The 18,902-nt window shown below is 45.1% G+C and overlaps 1 protein-coding gene across 1 annotated transcript; it reads left to right on the plus strand.

Annotated features, from left to right (window-relative positions):
* Positions 1-2,966: 2,966 nt before the first annotated feature.
* LOC110145267 (V-set and transmembrane domain-containing protein 1-like) lies at positions 2,967-12,662 on the plus strand. The gene is made up of 7 exons (XM_070451571.1): positions 2,967-3,000; positions 3,245-3,283; positions 8,374-8,466; positions 8,569-8,596; positions 8,762-8,799; positions 8,905-8,936; positions 12,375-12,662. The coding sequence occupies exons 1-7, from the start codon at positions 2,967-2,969 to the stop codon at positions 12,486-12,488; spliced, it is 378 nt and encodes a 125-aa protein (XP_070307672.1). The 3' UTR covers positions 12,489-12,662.
* The last annotated feature ends 6,240 nt before the right edge of the window (positions 12,663-18,902 follow it).

Raw genomic sequence — 18,902 nt, forward strand, 5'->3', positions numbered from 1 at the left:
CTTCCAGGGCTTTGTCTGGGCAATGAAGATGAGGAAAAGGATGGTAAGGCATCTCCCAACCTAGACTCTGTTCCCGCACCCCAAGTTTCACGGCCTTTTCCCTTTCATCCTCTGAATTCTAGGAGGGTTTTGGTGGTCACCAAGATGAAGAGTCAAACTCCAAATTCTTTCCAGAGAAACTTCCCAACCCCTCCTCCATGCCTTGCCCAACTCAGAGGTTGGACGCAGCAGCAACATGACCCTCACGTGCCAGTCTGATGTCCGGAATGCGACATTCATGCTGGGGAAGTCACAGGACTCTGGGTACAATAAAGGGCAGAACTCAACAGGAAGGCGGCTGAATTCCTCCTCACTCACCTGGAGCCTGGGCTTCCCTGGTGGCTCAGATGATAAAGAATCCGCCTGCCAATGCAGAAGATGCGGGTTTGATATCTGGGTCAGGAAGATCCCCTGGAGGAGGGCATGGCAACCCCCTCCAGTATTCTTGCCTGGAGAAGCCCATGGACAGAGGAGCCTGGCGGGCTACAGTCCACAGGGTCACAAAGAGTCGGACGTGAGTGAGCGACTAACCCGCCTAAGGTGGTCCTGGGCTCCTTGATAGGTGGTCTGGGCATATATTTTCTCTCTGTCCTTCACCTCGGACAATCCCCCTCTTTATTTCTCAAACAGGTTAGTCTTGAATGTTTGGCAAATGTAACACAGAGATCCCTCCAGCCATAAAATCCTCGGGTGCAGTCAGAGAGCCAATGCCTTTATCCAGGTGATGTCACTGACCCCGGGCACCTCATTGTAAAATAGACCCACGAAACCTGCTACCGAGAAGCTGTCTTCCCCATCCCAGAGCATAACTGAAAATGTGCTCTGCAAATCGTGCTATGCTATGCCCTGGAGGAGGAAACGGCAGCCCGCTCCAGTATTCTTGCCTGGAAAATCCCACAGAGGAGCCTGGCAGGCTGCACACCACAGGGTTGCAAAGAGCCTGACACGACTAAAGTCACTTAGCACATAGTGACTGAACGCCATCACCACCTATGGAGTAGAGAAAGGGGTCTGCGTGGCAGATTAACCGATGACCCTCTGGGGGAAGGAGGGGTCCCTGTGACAGATGACCTCACTGGTGCTGACCTAAAAATTCCCGACTGACTATTTAAGACAACATTTCTGGGCATGGGCTTCAAAGCTTCAATTAGATTAGGTATTGAGCCCTAGCACAGTCTACACAAATGATTCCATCTTGAGCCTGTGATTTTTTTTCTTTTTCTTTTAAAAACATAATCAATCAATTAATTCGTGGCTGTGCTGGGTCTTTGCTGCTGCACACGGGCTTTCTCTAGTCGGGGTGAATGGGGGCTTCCCTTTGCTGTGGTGCGCGGGCTTCTCATTGTGGGGGATTCTCTTGTTGCAGAGCATGGGCTCTCGGTTCAAGGGCCTCAGTGGTTGCAGCTCATGGGCTCAGCAGGTGTGACTCTCGGGGTTAGCTGCTCCACGGCATGTGGAGTCTTCCTGGATCGGGGATCGAAGCTGTGTCCCCTGCATTGGCAGGCGGATTCTTACCCACTGCACCACCAGGGAGGTCTGCCATTCCTTATTTTTGTACCCTCACTCCAACAACTAAAATTTGGCACTCATTCGTGAACAAAAGTGCCTCGTGGGAGCTGTGGGATCCGCCACCAGACACCAAAGGCCCCAGGAGGGGCCTCACCTGCCTGGGCGTTGGATAACAGGCAGACAGACCTCAGTACCAGTCGTGGAACCAGCAACCTGATTCCAGCCCCTCTTGGCCATCGTCTGGGAGAACACGGACGTGGGTAGTACCTACAGACAGGAGAACGTTTGCGGACGTTTACAAACCAAGACTGAAGTATGGAGAAATGGAAAACTGGAACATATCAATAACAGATAAAGAGATTGAATCAGCAATCAAAACTCCTGACAAAGGAAAGCGCAGGACCAGATGGTTTCACTGGTGAATTCCACCAAACATTTAAGGAAGAAATAACACCAGTCATTCCCAGACTCTTCCCAAAAACTACAGTGGAAGGAACACTCCTGTGTTCCTTTTACAAGGCCAGCATCACCTTGATGTCAGAACCAGACAAGGACACTGAAAGAAAACTATAGACCGATATCCCTGATGAGTACAGATGAGAAAGTTCTCAACAAAATCTTGGAAATCAATTTTAACACTACATTAAAAGACTCACACACCATGATCAAGTGAGATTTCTCCTTTGTACACAAGGATGGTTCAATATACAAGTCGGTAAGTGTGATACACACATTAGTAGAATGAAGGATAAAAATCATATGTTCATCTTAACATATGTAAAAATTTTTGATAAAACAGATCATTTCAATATAAAAACTCTCAATAAATTTTGTGTAGCAGGAACATACTTCAACACAATAAAGGCCAATATAACAAGCCCACAGCTAAGGTCATACTTAATGGTGAAAAGTTGAAAGCTTTTCCTCTGATATCAGGAATAAGGAAAAGATGCCCACCGCTTCAATTCAATGTAATACTGGAAGTCCTCTCTGGAACAATTGGGCAAGACAGGGGGAAGAAAGGCATTCAAATTGGAAAGGAAGAAGTAAAAGTGCCTTCATCTGCAGATGTGATCTTATCTACAGAAAATTAGCAAAAATAAATACTTTAGCTACCTGATGCGAAGAGCCAATTCATTATAAAAGACCCTGATGCTGGGACAGATTGAAGGCAAAAAGAGAAGGGGACGACAGAGGATGAGATGGTTAGATAGCATCACCGACTCAATGGGCATGAATTGGACCAAACTGAGATAGGGGAGCCTGGCGTGCTGCAGTCCATGGGGTCACCAAGAGTCGGACATGACTTAGCAACTGAACAACAACAGTATATCAACCAAAAAATCTTCTTGCACAGCAAAATAAACAATCATCAATATGAAACGGCAACCTACCAAATGGGAGAGAATACTTGTAAAATGCTGGTGCTCTTTCCTGGGATAGGATTGGAAGGTGGGGGATTAGTAGGGTCATTCATAAATATTTTTGTTATTAAAATAATACCAAGCTCCATGAAGACTAACCTAGTGCTCTGGGCCAGATTTGGGGACCCAGTGAGCACCTGGGGAATGAAAAGAACATTCTCCTCTCTGCATCCCAAAGAGGGCATGATGTCTGTAAATAGAACACGAGGGTTTATGTCCCCAAGGTTCCCATATAAACATTGTGATTCCTTTTCTCCTTTCCTCTTTTCTAGGGAACCAAGAGGAAAGCAAACCTGCCTCCTCACAGATAGGTAACATAATTAAAAGGGACTTGTTTCCCCCAGTTATATCCCCCTCTGAAAACGCTGGTGAATAAAACAGCACAAGGTACATCGTCTGCTGTTTTTCGTGGTGAAAAGCTCTGGTGGAGTTTCGGGAAGAAAGGGGGTGAGTCGGAATGACTGGTTTGGGGAATGGAACCAGGACCTGCGGAGCCTATACTTTGGGATGATGTTTGATCAAACACTTGCTGAAACTTTCAAGTTCTCAAAAAACAGTGAATGTTAATTTTCTTTTTTTCTGATACTGGTTTTCCAGAAGAATTGACTAAGATTCTACCCTCAGTCCAGTTCAGTTTAGTTGCTCAGTCGTGTCCAACTCTCTGTGGTTCCATGGACTGCAGCACGCCAGGCCTCCCTGTCCATCACCAACTACTCATGTCCACTGAGTCGGTGATGCCATCCAACCACCACATCCTCTGTCGTCCCCTTCTCCCGCCTTCAATCTTTCCCAACATCAGGGTCTTTTCAAGTGAGTCAGCTCTTCGCATCAGGTGGCCAAAGTATTGGAGTTTCAGCTTCAGCATCAGTCCTTCCAATGAATAGTCAGGACTGATTTCCTTTAGGAGAAATTCTCATAAAAACTAAGGCTTTCTGAAGGCTTAGACTGAAACAGGCTTATCCATCACGGATTCGTTTTTGCTGTGCCATGCATCTTGGGGGATCTTAATTCCCTGACCTGGGCTTCCCAGGTGGCTCAGTGGTAGAGAATGTGCCTGCCAGTGTAGGAGACTCAGATTCAGTCTCTAGTTGGGAAGACCCCCCTGGAGGAGGAAATGGCAACCCACTCCAGTATTCTTGCCTGGAAAATCCCACAGACAGAGGAGCCTGGTGGGCTACAGTCATGGGGTCATAAAGAATCGGACACGACTTGGTGACTGAACATATACACGCAATTCCCCAACCAGGGAGCGAACCCAGACCCCGGGCCGTGGAAGCTGGAAGTCCTAACCACAGGACAAACGGGGAATTTACCTAGATGCTTGATCGTTTTTTCTTTCAGCAACGCATAACCTTCCTGCAATCTGCTTCACAGGGTCAAAATTGTTCAAGGTTGTCATTAGAGTCTATGCAAGTATAACAGAAATAATTTTTAAAAAGACATCCTTGGAGTGTTAGGTAGTTGGCAAAAAAAAAAAAAAGCCATCCTTGGAAATTCTCTGGTGGCCCGGTGATTGGGACCCCACACTTCCATCACAGGGGGCACAGGTTCCATCCCATGTGGCGTGGCCAAAAAAAAAAAAGATTTCCTGCATCCTGTCCTTCCAAAATATGTATTTGCCTTTGAAAACATTTTTATTCAGTATTAGCAGGCTAATGACTGCTACTCTGGCTCTGTGACCACAATGCGTTCCACAGTTTCTTGGAGAGATCTGAAATCTGACAGAGTCGGAGAGCTTGGAAGTATCAGAAATGGGAGATGGAGAGTTGAAGGGTTCGTGTTTTTAGCTCTCTTGTCATTGCTTTTCTTTTTTAGTTGGTATATTATTCACATCCCATAAATTCACCCTTCTAAAGTGTACAAGGCAGAGGCATTTGGCACATTCACAGGGCTCTACACCACCACTCTAATTCCCGAAATAAAGTTCCATCCAGCAGTCGGTCTTCGCTCCCTGAACGCCCAACACACCCTGCCAATCTGTTCTCTGACTCTATGGCTTTGCCTACTGTGGACATTTCATATAAAACGCAGTCCCACAGTCTGAGGTCTGGAGACCGGCTTCTTTCACTTCCTACAATGTCTTCAAGGTTCACCTATGTGGTAACACGTATCAGTACTTCCATCCTTTTCATGGCTGAATAATATTCGATCATATGGACAGACCACATTTTGTTTATCCATTCATCAGTTGATGGACATTTGGGTGGTTTGTACCTTTTGGCTATTGTGAATAATGCTGCCATGGATATAGGTGTATGGGTACCTGAGCCCCTGCTTTCCATCAGGTATCTGAAAGAAGAAAGGAGAAAGTATAAGTTACTTAGCTGTATCTGACTTTTTATGACCTTGTGGACTACAGTCCACCAGGCTCCTCTGTCCATGGGATTCCCCAGGCAAGAATTCTGGAGTGGGTTGCCATTTCCTTCTCCAGGGGATCTTCTCGACCCAGGAGTTGACCCTGGGTCTCCTGCATTGCAGGCAGATTCTCTACCGTCTGAGGCACCAAGGAAGCCCCTAATTGGGTATCTACTACCTAGGAGTAAAACTGCTGGGACACATGGTAACTTCGTGTTTAACTTTTTGAGCAACAGATACCCCATCTCCAGAGAAGGAAATGGCAACCCACTCCAGTATTCTTGCCTGGGAAATCCCTTGGACAGAGAAGCCTGGTGGGTTACAGTCCATGGGGTCACAAAAGAGTCAGACATGACTGAGTGACTAAACGACAACAAGAGGCTGTCTCCAGCCTACAGACGTGCACCTCCAGGCTACTAGAAAGGAACCCGCTGCTCTAATTCTGGGCAGAGATGACGATGAAGTTCATCCCCTAATGTTGCCACAAGGCCAGCCTTCCTTTCTGGGATTTCATGCCCTGTGTCAAGCTGTATCCCACTGCTTGGTCAGATGCCTCAGATCAGTGTCACAGACCTTCTGCAAGTTAATTTTGGCAATGTGTCAATAGTTGATGTGAAATTTGGCCAGGATATGTGGCCATCTCAGGGCAAACCCAGTTCAGTGGGCTGTGGAGTCTTGCAATCATTCACTTCCCGTTTCTAGCGAACTGCACCGTGAGATAAACTGTTGGGTCACCAAGGGGAGGGCAGAGAGCATAAGGCAAGGCTGATGTTCCTTCGCCGCCATCCAGGAACGGGTGTTTCTGCCCCACCTTTCCATCCACGGGGCTGCGTGGCTCCCACAGATGTCTACTTTTGGCAAAGGGGTGTCCCTGGGCCACCTAGGTTCCCAAGGCGTTTTCTGGGCAGTACCCCACCACCACTACCGCCAACAGACACCAAAGTGCTTATGTTGGGAAGGGGGAGAAACCACGATCGAGCATGCCTAAGAACGGCAAAGGAATCTGGGGGACCATGGGCGGAGGCGCGCTGACAGCATCTGTTACAGAGGGAGGTGGGTGTGGGTGGGATGCCGTGTGAGAGAATGATCCTGATCACTGCAACCTCCTTATCCCACACCGTGAATCAGATGCTCCGCTGAGCGCTTCCGAGTCAGGGTTTTTCATCATCACGGCTCTCTTCAAGGGAGCTCTCCTTACCTCCCTTTCCTACACCTCCTTCCCCTCACCGCCCCCCCGCCCCAGTTTCATGGAGGTATCATTGCCAAATAAAGTGGTGAGATATTTAAACTGTACAATGTGATGATTTGATACAGGATAGGGGCTTCCCTGGTAGCTCAGTGGTAAAGAATCTGCCTGCAATGCAGGAGACGCAGAAGACTCGGGTTTGATCCCTGGGTGGGGAAGAGCCTCTGGAGAAGGAAACGATGACCCACTCCAGTACTCCTGCCTGGGAAGTCCTATGGACAGAGGAGCCTGGCGGGCTACAGCCCAAGGTATTGCAAAGTTGGGCATGACTTAGCAACTAAACAACAACAATACATTGTAGAAGGAGTCTCCCCATAGAGTTAATTGCATATCACTCAACTCAAGTCATGTCAGGGGCTTCCCTTGTGGCTCAGCTGGTAAAGAATCTGCCTGCAATGTGGGAAATCTGGGCTCGATCCCTGGGTTGGGAAGATCCCCTGGAGAAGGGAAAGGCTACCCACTCAGTATTCTGGCCTGGAGAATTCCATGGACTACATAGTCCATGGGGTCACAAAGAGTCACACAGAACTGAGCGACTTGCACTAAAAGTGAAATTTTCACCTCATGTCATGTACTTGCTTTTTTTGTTTTTTGGTGAGAACACTTAAGAACACTGCTAGTAAGTTTCATGATACGCTACAGTGCCATCAACTATGGTTCACGCGGTCCATTAGATCCTCAGACCTCAGTCATCTGAAACTTGTCTGTGCTCTTTGACCAACTTCTCCCCAAACACGCCACTCCCCAGCCTCTAGCAATCACTGTTTTACTCTGTTTTTATGAGTTTATTTTTGTTTTTTAAAATATTTATTTATTTGGCTGCACCAGATCTTAATTGCAGCTTGTGGGATCTGGTTCCCGGACCAGGGATTGAACTCAGACCCCCAGCATCGGGAGTGTATGTGCATATATACCATATCTTCTTTATGGGTTCATCTATCGATAGACACTGAGGTTGCTTCCTTACCTTGAGAAAATGATTCTTGGACTTTGATCCATCTGTTGCTGGACTTGTCTTCACTTCTGTAGCATCACAGTTATTCTGGGTAAATGTGTTTCTCACCAAATCATGACTTACCTGGAAAAGGTTCAGAATGTCACTTCTCTTGAATGCCCACACCCAGGGGTCAGCACAGAGCTACCCCAACCTTGGGGCAGACTGGCCAGAAAGGTTAGACACAGCAGCGTCCAAAGCCCATCCTGGCCATGTGAGTCTGGGGAACTCAGTTTAATTCCAGGTACTTGATTTATGTATGAATGAAATGGGGATGGCAAACTTACCTTGTGTACTTATTGTCAAGATGAGAAAGAATAGGGAATTCTCCGGTGGTTCAGTGTTAGGACTCCAGGCCTTCATGCTAAAGGCCTGGGTTCAATCCCTAGTTGGGAAACCAACATCCTGCAAGCTTCATGGCAAAAAAAAAAAATTAATAAAAAACAATTTTTTTAATGAGAAAACACTTATGAGTGCTAATGGCTCACAGTTAATAAGTATTATTCCTGGGGATGAAACGTTTACTGGGTGTTTGCTATCTGCCGGGCACTGTGCTAGCCCTCTCTGTAGCCACTGACCCACCCCATCTCTCTACCAACCAGTAAAGCAGCCACAATTGCTATCCTCGCTTTGATCGGGAAAACAAAAGCTTAGGGAGATGATGCAAATTCTCTCAAGTGACTGGGCGCTCCAGCTGGGGAGTGGCAGTCTTGAAGCCAGGCTGTCTGGCTCCTTGTGACTCTTCTGCGAAGCTGCTCTGCATTCCTGGAGCCAGCCTGACCTTGGCCCCGTTGTTCTCCCCCCAGACACCAGGGTCGTCTTCGTGGCCACCTTCAGCTGCCTCTCCCTCTTTCTCCTCTTCCTCGCCATCTTCTTCATCTACAGGTGCACTCAGCAAGGTGAGTTCAGAGCAGCGCGGGTTTCGCACTCCGAGGAAGGGGACTAAAGAGAAGGATTCTCTAGGGAGATACATTCTTCCTTTTTTTTTTTTTTTTAAATAGATTCATCACAGGAAGAATCCACCAAGAGGTAGGTACACTTGGCAGACCTCACGCCCTGCCTTAACTCCCACGCCACTCTTCAGAGACCCGGTCTTCACATCAGTGACTCTCATGCCCAGCCCCACCTCTGTCAGCCCTAGCCCCTCCCCCAGATCTCCAGATTCCCAGACTTGAACACATTTCTCTTTCTCAGAACCCGCCATTCTAAAGTGCACACGCAGAGGGATGCAGGTAAGTCATCAGGGGCGAAACCAGGAGGGACCTTGGGATGGAGAGACTACGATCTGACTCTTGCCATCTGAGAACTGAATTTTGTCTCCTTGTACTCACATGCAGATGCACCCATGATGGAAAGGATATCTGAATCGGTGAGTTCTCCCCTATGGAATAACCCAAGAGCTCACGTACCACCAGAGGCTGGTCTGTCTGCCTCCTGGCTTAGCTCAAACGCTGGTTATATTCATGCGGCCATGTAATATTGAGTCGAAAAAAATCTGAGGAACCCATAAAAAGAGAGTAGATAGGAGGTTAACAGGGGCTGGGGAGCGGGCGGGTAGGGGACCTAGGAAGATGACATTTAAGGGAACAAACTTGCAACTTGTAGATGAGTAAGTCCTGGGAATCTAACACACAGCTTGGGGATTATAGTCAGCAATAGTGTATTGTATACATCAAAGATGCTAGGAGGCTAGATCATAATTGTTCTCATCACGAAAAAGAAATGATAATTATGTGACAGGATGGAAGTGTTAGCAAGGTGGTACACTATATCAATGTATCACATCAACATGAGTACACCTTAAAGATGCACATGGTTATATATCAGTTACATCTCAAACAAACAAACAAACAAACAAACAAACAAAAAAACAGGTGCTTTGAATTTCACAGTAGCTGGATTCCAGCTCCCAATAGCTATTTATCACCAGTGTGGTCTGAGACAAATCACAAAACCCCCATGAGAGGGGATACATGTATGTGGACAACTCATTCACTTTACTGTATCCCTGAAACTAACACAACATTGCAAGTCACCTGTACTCCAATAAAAATTAAACAAACAAGACACAAACCCACATGATTTGGACCCTTCCTTTCCTGGTGGTTCGGACGGTAAAGAATCTGTCTGCAATGCAGGAGACCTGGGTTCAATCCCTGGGTTAGGAAGATGCCTTGGAGAAAGGAAAGGCAACCCATTCCTCTCCATAGACAGAGGAGCCTGGTGGGCTACTGCCCATGGGGTCACAGAGAGTCGGACATGACTGAGCGACTAACACTTCTTCACTTCTTTCCTCCCGTATCTAAGGGGAATCCAAATCCCCAGTTAAAAGGCTGTGAGAGTCTAATGATGTCATAAATGTAAAGGGTTTATTGGCATTTCTGACAAATTTTAAGTGTCAAATGGATGACATGAAAGCATCATTTAACAAATATTAATCAATTTCTGTTCAGTTTAGTTCAGTCGCTCAGTCGTGTCTGACTCTTTGCAACCCCACGAACCCTGCGGCACGCCAGGCCTCCCTGTCCATCACCAACTCCCGGAGTTTACCCAAACTCATGTCCATTGAGTCGGTGATGCCATCCAACCATTTCATCCTCTGTCGTCCCGTTCTCCTCCTGCCTTCAATCTTTCCCAACATCAGGGTCTTTTCAAATGAGTCAGTTCTTCACATCGGGTGGCCAAAATATTGGAGTTTCAGCTTCAACATCAGTCCTTCCAATGAACACCCAGGACTGATTTTCTTTAGGATGGACTGGTTAGATCTCCCTGCAGTCTAAGGGACTCTCAAGAGTCCTCTCCAACACCACAGTTCAAAAGCATCAATTCTTCTGCACTCAGCTTTCTTTATAGTCCAACTCTCACATCCATACATGACTAATGGAAAAACCATAGCCTTGACTAGATGGACCTTTGTTGGCAAAGTAATGTCTCTGCTTTTTAATATGCTCTCTAGGTTGGTCATAACTTTCCTTCCAAGCAGTAAGTGTCTTTTAATTTCATGGCTGCAATCACCATCTGCAGTGATTTTGGAGCCCGAAAAAAATAAAGTCAGCCACTGTTTCCCCATCTATTTGCCATGAAGTGATGGGACCGGATGCTATGATCTTAGTTTTCTGAATGTTGAGCTTTAAGCCAACTTTTTCACTCTCCTCTTTCACTTTCATCAAGAGGCTCTTTAGTTCTTCACTTTCTGCCAAAAGGGTGGTGTCATCTGCATATCTGAGGTTACTGATATTTCTCCTGGCAAACTTGATTCCAGTTTGTGCTTCATCCATCAATTTACATCCATCATTTTTTTCTGTTTAAAATACTGCTTGTTCGGTGCATGCTCAGTCAGTCAGATATGTCCAACTCTTTGTGACCCCATGGACGGTAACCCCCCAGGTTCCTCTCTATATGGGCTTTCCCAGGCAAAGAATACTGGAGTGGGTTGTCATTTCCTCCTCCAGGGAATCTTCCGAACCCTGGGATTGAACTGGCATTTCCTGCATCACCTGCATTGCAGGTGGATTCTTTACCACTGAGCCACTGGCCCCTAAAATACTGCTTATATGTGATTTAATATTAATCAGCATTGTAACATCTAAGTGCGATAGCAAGTAAAATTCACACCTTTTCCCACAGGGCACAGAGGTTCACTGGCTCATTCTTGAAGCCAAAGCAAGTTAAATAAAAGCATTAGCAGGGAATTCCTTGGTGATCCAGTGGTTAGGACTCGGTGCTTTCACTGTCGAAGGCCCAGGTTCAATCCCTGGTCAGCAACTAAGATGCTGCAAGCTACTGGCCAAAAAAAAAAAAAAAAAAAAAAATTAGTAAAAGATTTAAACATTGTTGTGTTTAAAGCAATATTTATGTACATTGCATTCATTTGGATATATATATATATATATATAAATATTAAGTAATGGAAAGGCATAATTTATCACAAAGTAAATGTCAGTGATTAAATCTGGGCTCTTTTAAGTGTTGGCCTAATGACCTTGATTAGCACATTGTTGATCATTATATTATGATAATGTCATGTTGTGATGGGATCCCTCCATAGAACAGAATACTATTCAGCAGTAGAAGGAAGAAATTACAGATATACATGAGAAGTGACTGCACCTCAAAAACAGTTTGCTAGGTGAAAAAACTCAGATACAAAAAACTATACATAAAATTGTTCCATTTACATAAAATTTCCAGGAAAGGCAAATTAGTCATTGCTTACGGCTGGGGTGGGGGTGAAGGGCAGGGGGAGCAAGGCTTAACTGCAAACAAGCACAGGGAACTTTTGTGGGGCGATGGATATTCTCCCGCTGTACAGTGGTGATGGTTGCATCGTTCTACAAATTCACTGAAAGTCATAGAACTCTACACTTATCACAGGGGCATTTTATGGTATATACATTATATCTCAGCAGCATTATTTTTTAAAATACAATACTATGTCATCAGTAGGTATGCATATAGGAGGGCAGTTCTTATTCTCAAAACAGTTCTTATTCTCAGTACATTTGCACTGATTTTTAATAAGCACATGTTACCACTGATCTGATGGTATCCTGTTATGGGAGTTGAAAGCATGGCCGTCCCAGAACATGTTGTCCAGCAGAACTTCCTGCGATGAGGGAAACAGTCTACAGCTGTGCTGTCCCATACATATCCCAGCCTCCCGCCGCATCTGAAATGCAACTGGTGAGACTGAGGACCTCAGCTTGAATTTAGCTGACATTTGTCTGCAGTTGAATGGCCATGTGTGGCTCCTGGCTACCCTACTGCAAAGCTCAGCTCTACAAGCCTGTCTCTCTTCTCCCCAAAGCCTGAAGATCCCGATGGGGTGACCTACGCCCAGCTAAACACCACAGTGCTGTCCGGGGCAGCTTCTGTCCCCGCCGAGGAGACTTCTTGTGACTACACAACGGTGAAGGTGTAGGACTGAGAGAAGAGCTTTTCTCTGGGAGGGAGAGTATGGATTAACATGGCTGGGATGACCGGACTTGGGAAAATCCAGGTGACTCTGTCCTTGGCACATTTATTCATAATAATAGAATTATGTTTCTCTTCTTGCTTCCCCTCCTCTCATAAATTATGGGGTGAGTTTTCACGAGACTTGGAGTGTAACCTTAGTATGAAAGTGTTAGTCGCTCAGTTGTGTCCGACTCTTTGCGACCTCATGGACTGTAGCCCACCAGGCTCATCTGCCCATGCGGTGTCCCAGGCACGAATACTGGAGGAGGTTGCCATTTCCTTCCCCAACGGATCTTCCTGACCCAGGGGATTGAACCCCAGTCTCCTGCATTGCAGGCAGATTCTTTACCCTCCTGACCCACCAGGGAGGGTTTGAATGAAATCATAGGCTAAGAATACGTAATGTATCTACAGGCTGGTGGGACTGGGAATATTCACTTAGGGAGTTCAGGACGACATCATGCAAATGGAAAATGTTCCTCAGAGAAGACTACATGCCCCCACAGACACAGGGATTTCACAAAAGGAGCAGAAAAAAATGGCCCTGGAGGGAGATACTTGTGAATTAACAAAAAGCATCCCAAAGTAGCACACACCTAGGAAAATGGCTGAAAGTATTTGGTTCCTGATTCTTTCAAGCCCTCTAGTCTCAAGACCAGTTTCCTCTCTGCTAAGAATGAAAGTGTTTTCTTACTGCCATCACATTTCTGTTTTTATTCTTATTAAAATCAAAGGCTGCAATAAAGTTAGACTTACAGAATCTATGTGGATTCTGTCACTTGGCACCCATAACTTAATTAACTCATGTGAATACAGCATTTTAAGGATTTTTTTCTAAATGTGGACTTTTTTGTGTAGATGACAGTGGTACTGAATAACTGCTTCTGTATAAGCACGTGTATATGAGCTTTGCTTCCAAAGTTGCATCACTCAATCAGGTTTGAAAGTCATTTTAAAATATATGAATGGATCAAAGTATAAATATTTGGAATGTATATATGAATATTCTTCACTCAGTAGCATACACTGGATAACCTTCTTTTTTTCAGGCGTGCCTGCAGCTTTTGGGATCTTACCCCCCCTACCAGGGATTGAACCCAGGCCCTCAGCAGGGAAAGCCTGGAGTCCTAACCACTGGACTGCCAGGGAATTCCCTAGATAACTTTTTTTCAAGTTTTTAAACTATGAAATACTTCTGTCATAAAGAAAAACACCCCAAAATATAAGTGGAAATAAGCACACTGACCTTATTTTCAAACCATGAACACTTTGCTGTGTTTTTATTCTACCCCTCCCAGTCTATTTCCCTCCCTCTTTTTCTAAGAGGTCAACATTACTCAGAGTAGTATATATTATACTGATGGATTTTTTCATACTTTTACCCCTCAAGCATCTATAAATAGTCAATACATTTTATTTTATTGTTATTATATTATACAAACATAGGGAGTCATCATTACAATTCTGTCACCATTTTTTTTTATTGCCATCAACATTATGCTTTTGAAACTCATCCAGGTGATTTTTGAAGATTTATTTCCTTGTCTGCTGCACAGAATTCAGTTGTTAACCATACCATGGAATATTACTCAGCCCCAAAAAAGGATGAGCCACTGGTACATGCCATGACCTGGATGACACTTGGAAACATTATGCTAAGACACAGAAAGCTGTGCATCATAGGCATTTTATTTATATGAAATATCCAGAATGGACAGATCCTTAGAGAGAGAAAGTGGATTAATGGCTGCAGTTAATGGTTGCCATCAATTGGAGAGAAGGAGACAGGGGGAGTGACTAGAAATGGGTACGGGTATCTTCTTGGGTTGATGACAGTGTTGTGGAATTAGTCAGTGGTGATGGTTGTTCAGCCGTGTGAATAAAGACCACTGAACTATACACCTTAGAAGCACAGTTTTTATGGTATGTGATTACATCTCAATAAAAGAAAGTTTTAAAAAGCACTTGGTTGTATGCACAAACCATGGCTTCCCTTTGTTCCTTCCTGGACTGCTAGATATTTGGGTTCTTTCCCTGCTTTGCTGTCAGCAAAATGCTGCAGTTAAACATCTTTGGAACCTGCCTTCTTGCTCACATCTCTTGTGATCTCTTGAGGTTTATATTTAGGAGTAAAATCTGTCTTCTGTGACATCCACAACTTTCATCCCACTGGAAAAGGCAAATTGATAACTAAGGTGGTTTCCCCCATTTATTCTTCCACCAAGGATATATAAGCTTCCAATTCCTTGAGTCATTACCAATTCACACACACACACACACACACACACACACACACACACACACATTTGTAAATTTTGTTGATTAAAATATGTGAGCTGGTATCCTATATTTTGGCCACCTGATGCAAAGAACTGACTCATTGGAAAAGACCCTGATGCTGGGAAAGACTGAAGGCAGAAGGAGAAGGGGACGACAGAGGATGAGATGGTTGGATGGCATCACCGACTCAATGAACAAGAGTTTGAGCAAATTCTGGGAGATGGTGATAGACAGGGAAGCCCGGCATGCTGCAGTCCATGGGGTCGCAAAGAGTCAGATACAACTGAGCGACTGAACAACAAAACCTATTTTAAGCTGCGTATATAAAGATAACTCGTTGTTGTTTTAATTTGCATTTTCCTGATTACGAATGAGGAATATTGACCATTTGGGGTTTCTTTGCTGTGAATTGATGGTATCTAGCCATTGTTCACTTTTCTGTTGAATAGCTGGTATTAATATTTTCCTCACTGACTTAAAGGGCATAAGTACATAGCAGGCACACCTGTCCTTGGTAAGCTATCAATTGCAAAGACTCTTTTAAGTCTGATTCATATTTTCATTCTTCTTTGTATTTTTTAATATTAGTTACTCTAAGTAATTCATCTTTTTATTTACATTTTGAGAGACTTCTTTGTGTCTGGAAGCTTCATTCGGGAACATACTCTCTCGTGATGGAGGTGGTTTAGTCACTAAGTCATGTCTGACTCTCACGACTGCATAGACTGTATCCCGCCAGGCTCCTCTGTTGTGGGATTTCCCAGGCAAGAATACTGGAGTAGGTTGCCATTTCCTTTTCCAATACTCTCTTATATGTTCTTCTAAATTTCAATTTTAAAAAGATTGTTTCTCATATTTAATCCATCTGAAATTAATTTTTGCCAAGGACTGAGGTAAAGGTCTAATTTTTCCGTCTGGATAATCAACTGTCCCAGTACTTCTTATTATTTATTCATTTATTTTAAATTTTTGGATGCACCGCACAGCATGGAGGATCTTAGCTCCCCCACCAGGAATCGAACAAGCTCAACCAGCAGTGAAAGCGCAGAGTCTTAACCCCTGGACCACTAGGGAAATCACCCAGGATCATTTATTAAAAGGAGAGACGTGCCCCCAGGACCCCTTGATGAAAGGCTTGTTCCTTTTCGTTCTAGCTGTGCTTTCAATTTGATGAAATATGACCATTTCTGTTTCATCTGCACCACCTTCCATTGCCAGCATAGCTCAGATACTTGGATAGAAATGACAAGCTGAAAAACCTAACTTGAAAAGACTTTAAAACAATAAAGAGAGAAGGAAGGAAGGTGAAAAGGAAGGCAGGAAGGAAGGAGGGAGGGAAGGAACCGAATCACGTCACCAAACTAAGGAAAAGATGCTGGAGATAGCCTCAGACAACTATATCCACATACCCAAATGCTATTTTTTCCCTTACGTCTCTCATCTATTCTATTTCTGTGTTATCATTATTATTCATACCAGCTGTCCCTCTGAGTCTGGAATTGATAGTGACGAGTCTAGGCTCACAGCCTTGCAGACTTTCAGCCAAAGAGGTAAAGGCTGGGGGTGGGGGTGGGGAAAGGGCTCCTACTTACTGGATCAATTTAGAAAAAGATATTACTGGCTATCTTTGGAAGATGCTAGAAACACAACTTTAAAAAATTTTAAATGCCAAAGAAAGCAAGCAAGTGTTTCTCCTGCCTTTCATTTATAACCTGAACCTCAGGAAAACCAAACAGATGAAGAAGCCAAGATTCTGCTCATGCGGTCACTACAGCTAATACATAAAGGAGAAAACCCCCAAGCCTTATCTTTGTTTAGCGCATGGCCAGTTATCAGGAATAATAACAGAGGATGTGATTGGTATCTTTCTGTCCAGAAATGGTAGCTATGTGATAGACAGGATATCCAGAGATGAAGCAGAAGGGACATCAGATGGTCAGAGTCAAAGGGATTTGTCCTTTTCTAAGAAGCACTGATAGCAGTGCCGGCTCTGGTTTAAAGTTGCCACTGTTGGAGGCCTAAGAAACATGGGTTCGACCCCTGGGGGGAATATCCCCTGGAAGAGGGCACAGCAACCCACTCCAGTAGTCTTGCCTGGAGAATCCCAAGGACAGAGGAGCCTGGTGGGCTATGCTCTATAGGGTGACAAAGAGTTGGACACGACTCAAGCAACTTAGCAAGCATGCATGCACCTATCTCTACTAATTAACTAAAATACAGATGAATTAGAAAGTACTGAACTATAATCACCCTACAGTATTTTGATGTCATTGTTGTTTAGTGGCTAAGTCATGTCCAACTCTCTGCGACCCCATGGACTGCAGCATGCCAGGCTTCCCTGTCCTTCACTGTCTCCCAGAGTTTACTCAAACTCACATCCATTGAGTCAGTGATGCCATCCAACCATTTCATCCCCTGTCGTCCCCTTCTCCTCTTGCCCTCAATTTTTCCCAGCATCAGGGTCTTTTCCAACGAGTTGGCTCCTCGCATCAGGTAGACCAAGTATTGGAGCTTCAGCATCAGTCAAATTACAATATTTGATGTTACAATTGTTGCCATATAAAAATAACAACAGTGGGCATAACAATAAGGCTTGCCAAAGGGTTTCATTAAGAAAAATTCAAACACGGGGCTTTCATAAATTACAAATAAAAGACTTTTTCTGTATGGACTTGCCCTGTTAACTATATCCAAACTATGACTTTGCTTTTGAAAAGGAAGGAAATAAACATAAAGCCTGTTTCCACATTCACTGTAAGACAGAAGAAAGAAAACATAAAAAATAGAGCTTGCCAAACACACTCTTCTAACACATCCACTGAGGGAGCTACACACAGCCTCTACACATACACAATCACACACCAGAGCACACTGTTACTGGTTGAATTTTCTACCCCCCAAACCCACATCTTTAAGTCCCAAACCCCCAGTAGCTCAGATGTGGTCTTACTTGCAGAGGGGTCATTGCACATCAATAGGAGGATGAGGTCATCCTGGAGTAGGGTGAGCCTTCAACCGGTTGGACGGCGTCCTTGTCAAAGGGGAACCCGGGACACACACGCACACCGGGAGAGACCACCATGTGATGCTGAAGGCAGAGGTCGCGGTGATGCGTCTAGGAGCCAAGAAACGCCAACGCTCCCCCCGGGACGCACCAGATGCCAGAGAGAGGCGTGGAACACGAGGAACCAACGCTGCCCACACCTTGACTGTGGACTTCTGTCCTCAGAAGTGTGAGAGAACAGACGTCTGTTGTTCCAGCCTCCCCAGGCTGCGGCATTTTGCTAAAGCAGCCTGAATACGGGGAAGCAGGGAGGCAGCGAGGCTAGGGGATGCAGACGCTCTCAGCATATGCTCCATGGTCCCATTGGAACCTGCCAAGAAAGCACAGAGATATACGATTAAGAACTTCACCATTGGGACTCCCCTGGTGGTCCAGTGGTTAAGAATTAGCTTTGCAGTTTAGGTGACGCCGATTCGATCCTGGGTGTGGGAACTAAGATCTCACATGCCAGTGAAGCAGCTAAGCCCTCGAGCTGCAACTCCTGAGCCCACATGCCACAATTGGAGAGTCCGTGTGCCACAGTGGAAGACCCTGCTTGACTCGGTGAGGATCCCAGGGGCTGCAGCTAAGAGCTGACACAGCCAAATAGATAAATACACATGCAGTTCAGTTCAGTCATTCAGTCCTGTCCGACTCTTTGCGACCCCATGGACTGCAGCACGCCAGGCTTCCCTGTCCTTCACCATCTCCTGGAACTTGCTCAAACTCATGTCCATCGGGTCTGTGATGCCATCCAACCATCTCATCCTCTGTCATCCCCTTCTCCTCCTGCCCTCAATCTTTCCCAGCCTCAGGGTCCTTTCCAATGAGTCAGCTCTTCGAATCAGGTGGCCAAAGTATTAGAGTTTCAGCTTCAACATCAGTCCTTCTAATGAATATTCTGGGTTGGTTTCCTTTAGGATGGACTAGTATGTTAAAATAAAAAACAAAACAGCATAAGAAGAACTTCACGATGGCCAGGACTTTGCTAGTGGTCCAGTGGCTAAGACTCCGTGCTCCCAATGCAAGGGGTCAGGGTTTGACCTCTGGTCAGAG

This window comes from Odocoileus virginianus, chromosome 20, assembly GCF_023699985.2.
Source record: "Odocoileus virginianus isolate 20LAN1187 ecotype Illinois chromosome 20, Ovbor_1.2, whole genome shotgun sequence".
NCBI classification, from domain to species: Eukaryota; Metazoa; Chordata; class Mammalia; order Artiodactyla; family Cervidae; genus Odocoileus; species Odocoileus virginianus.

Excerpts from the sequence above, each read along its gene's own strand:
- LOC110145267 (XM_070451571.1), top strand. The coding sequence starts at position 2,967 with ATGCTGGTGCTCTTTCCTGGGATAGGATTGGAAG. Across the intron at positions 8,597-8,761 it reads CAGGAAGAATCCACCAAGAG|AACCCGCCATTCTAAAGTGC; the intron begins GTAGGTACACTT and ends TCTCTTTCTCAG. Across the intron at positions 8,937-12,374 it reads TGGAAAGGATATCTGAATCG|CCTGAAGATCCCGATGGGGT; the intron begins GTGAGTTCTCCC and ends TTCTCCCCAAAG.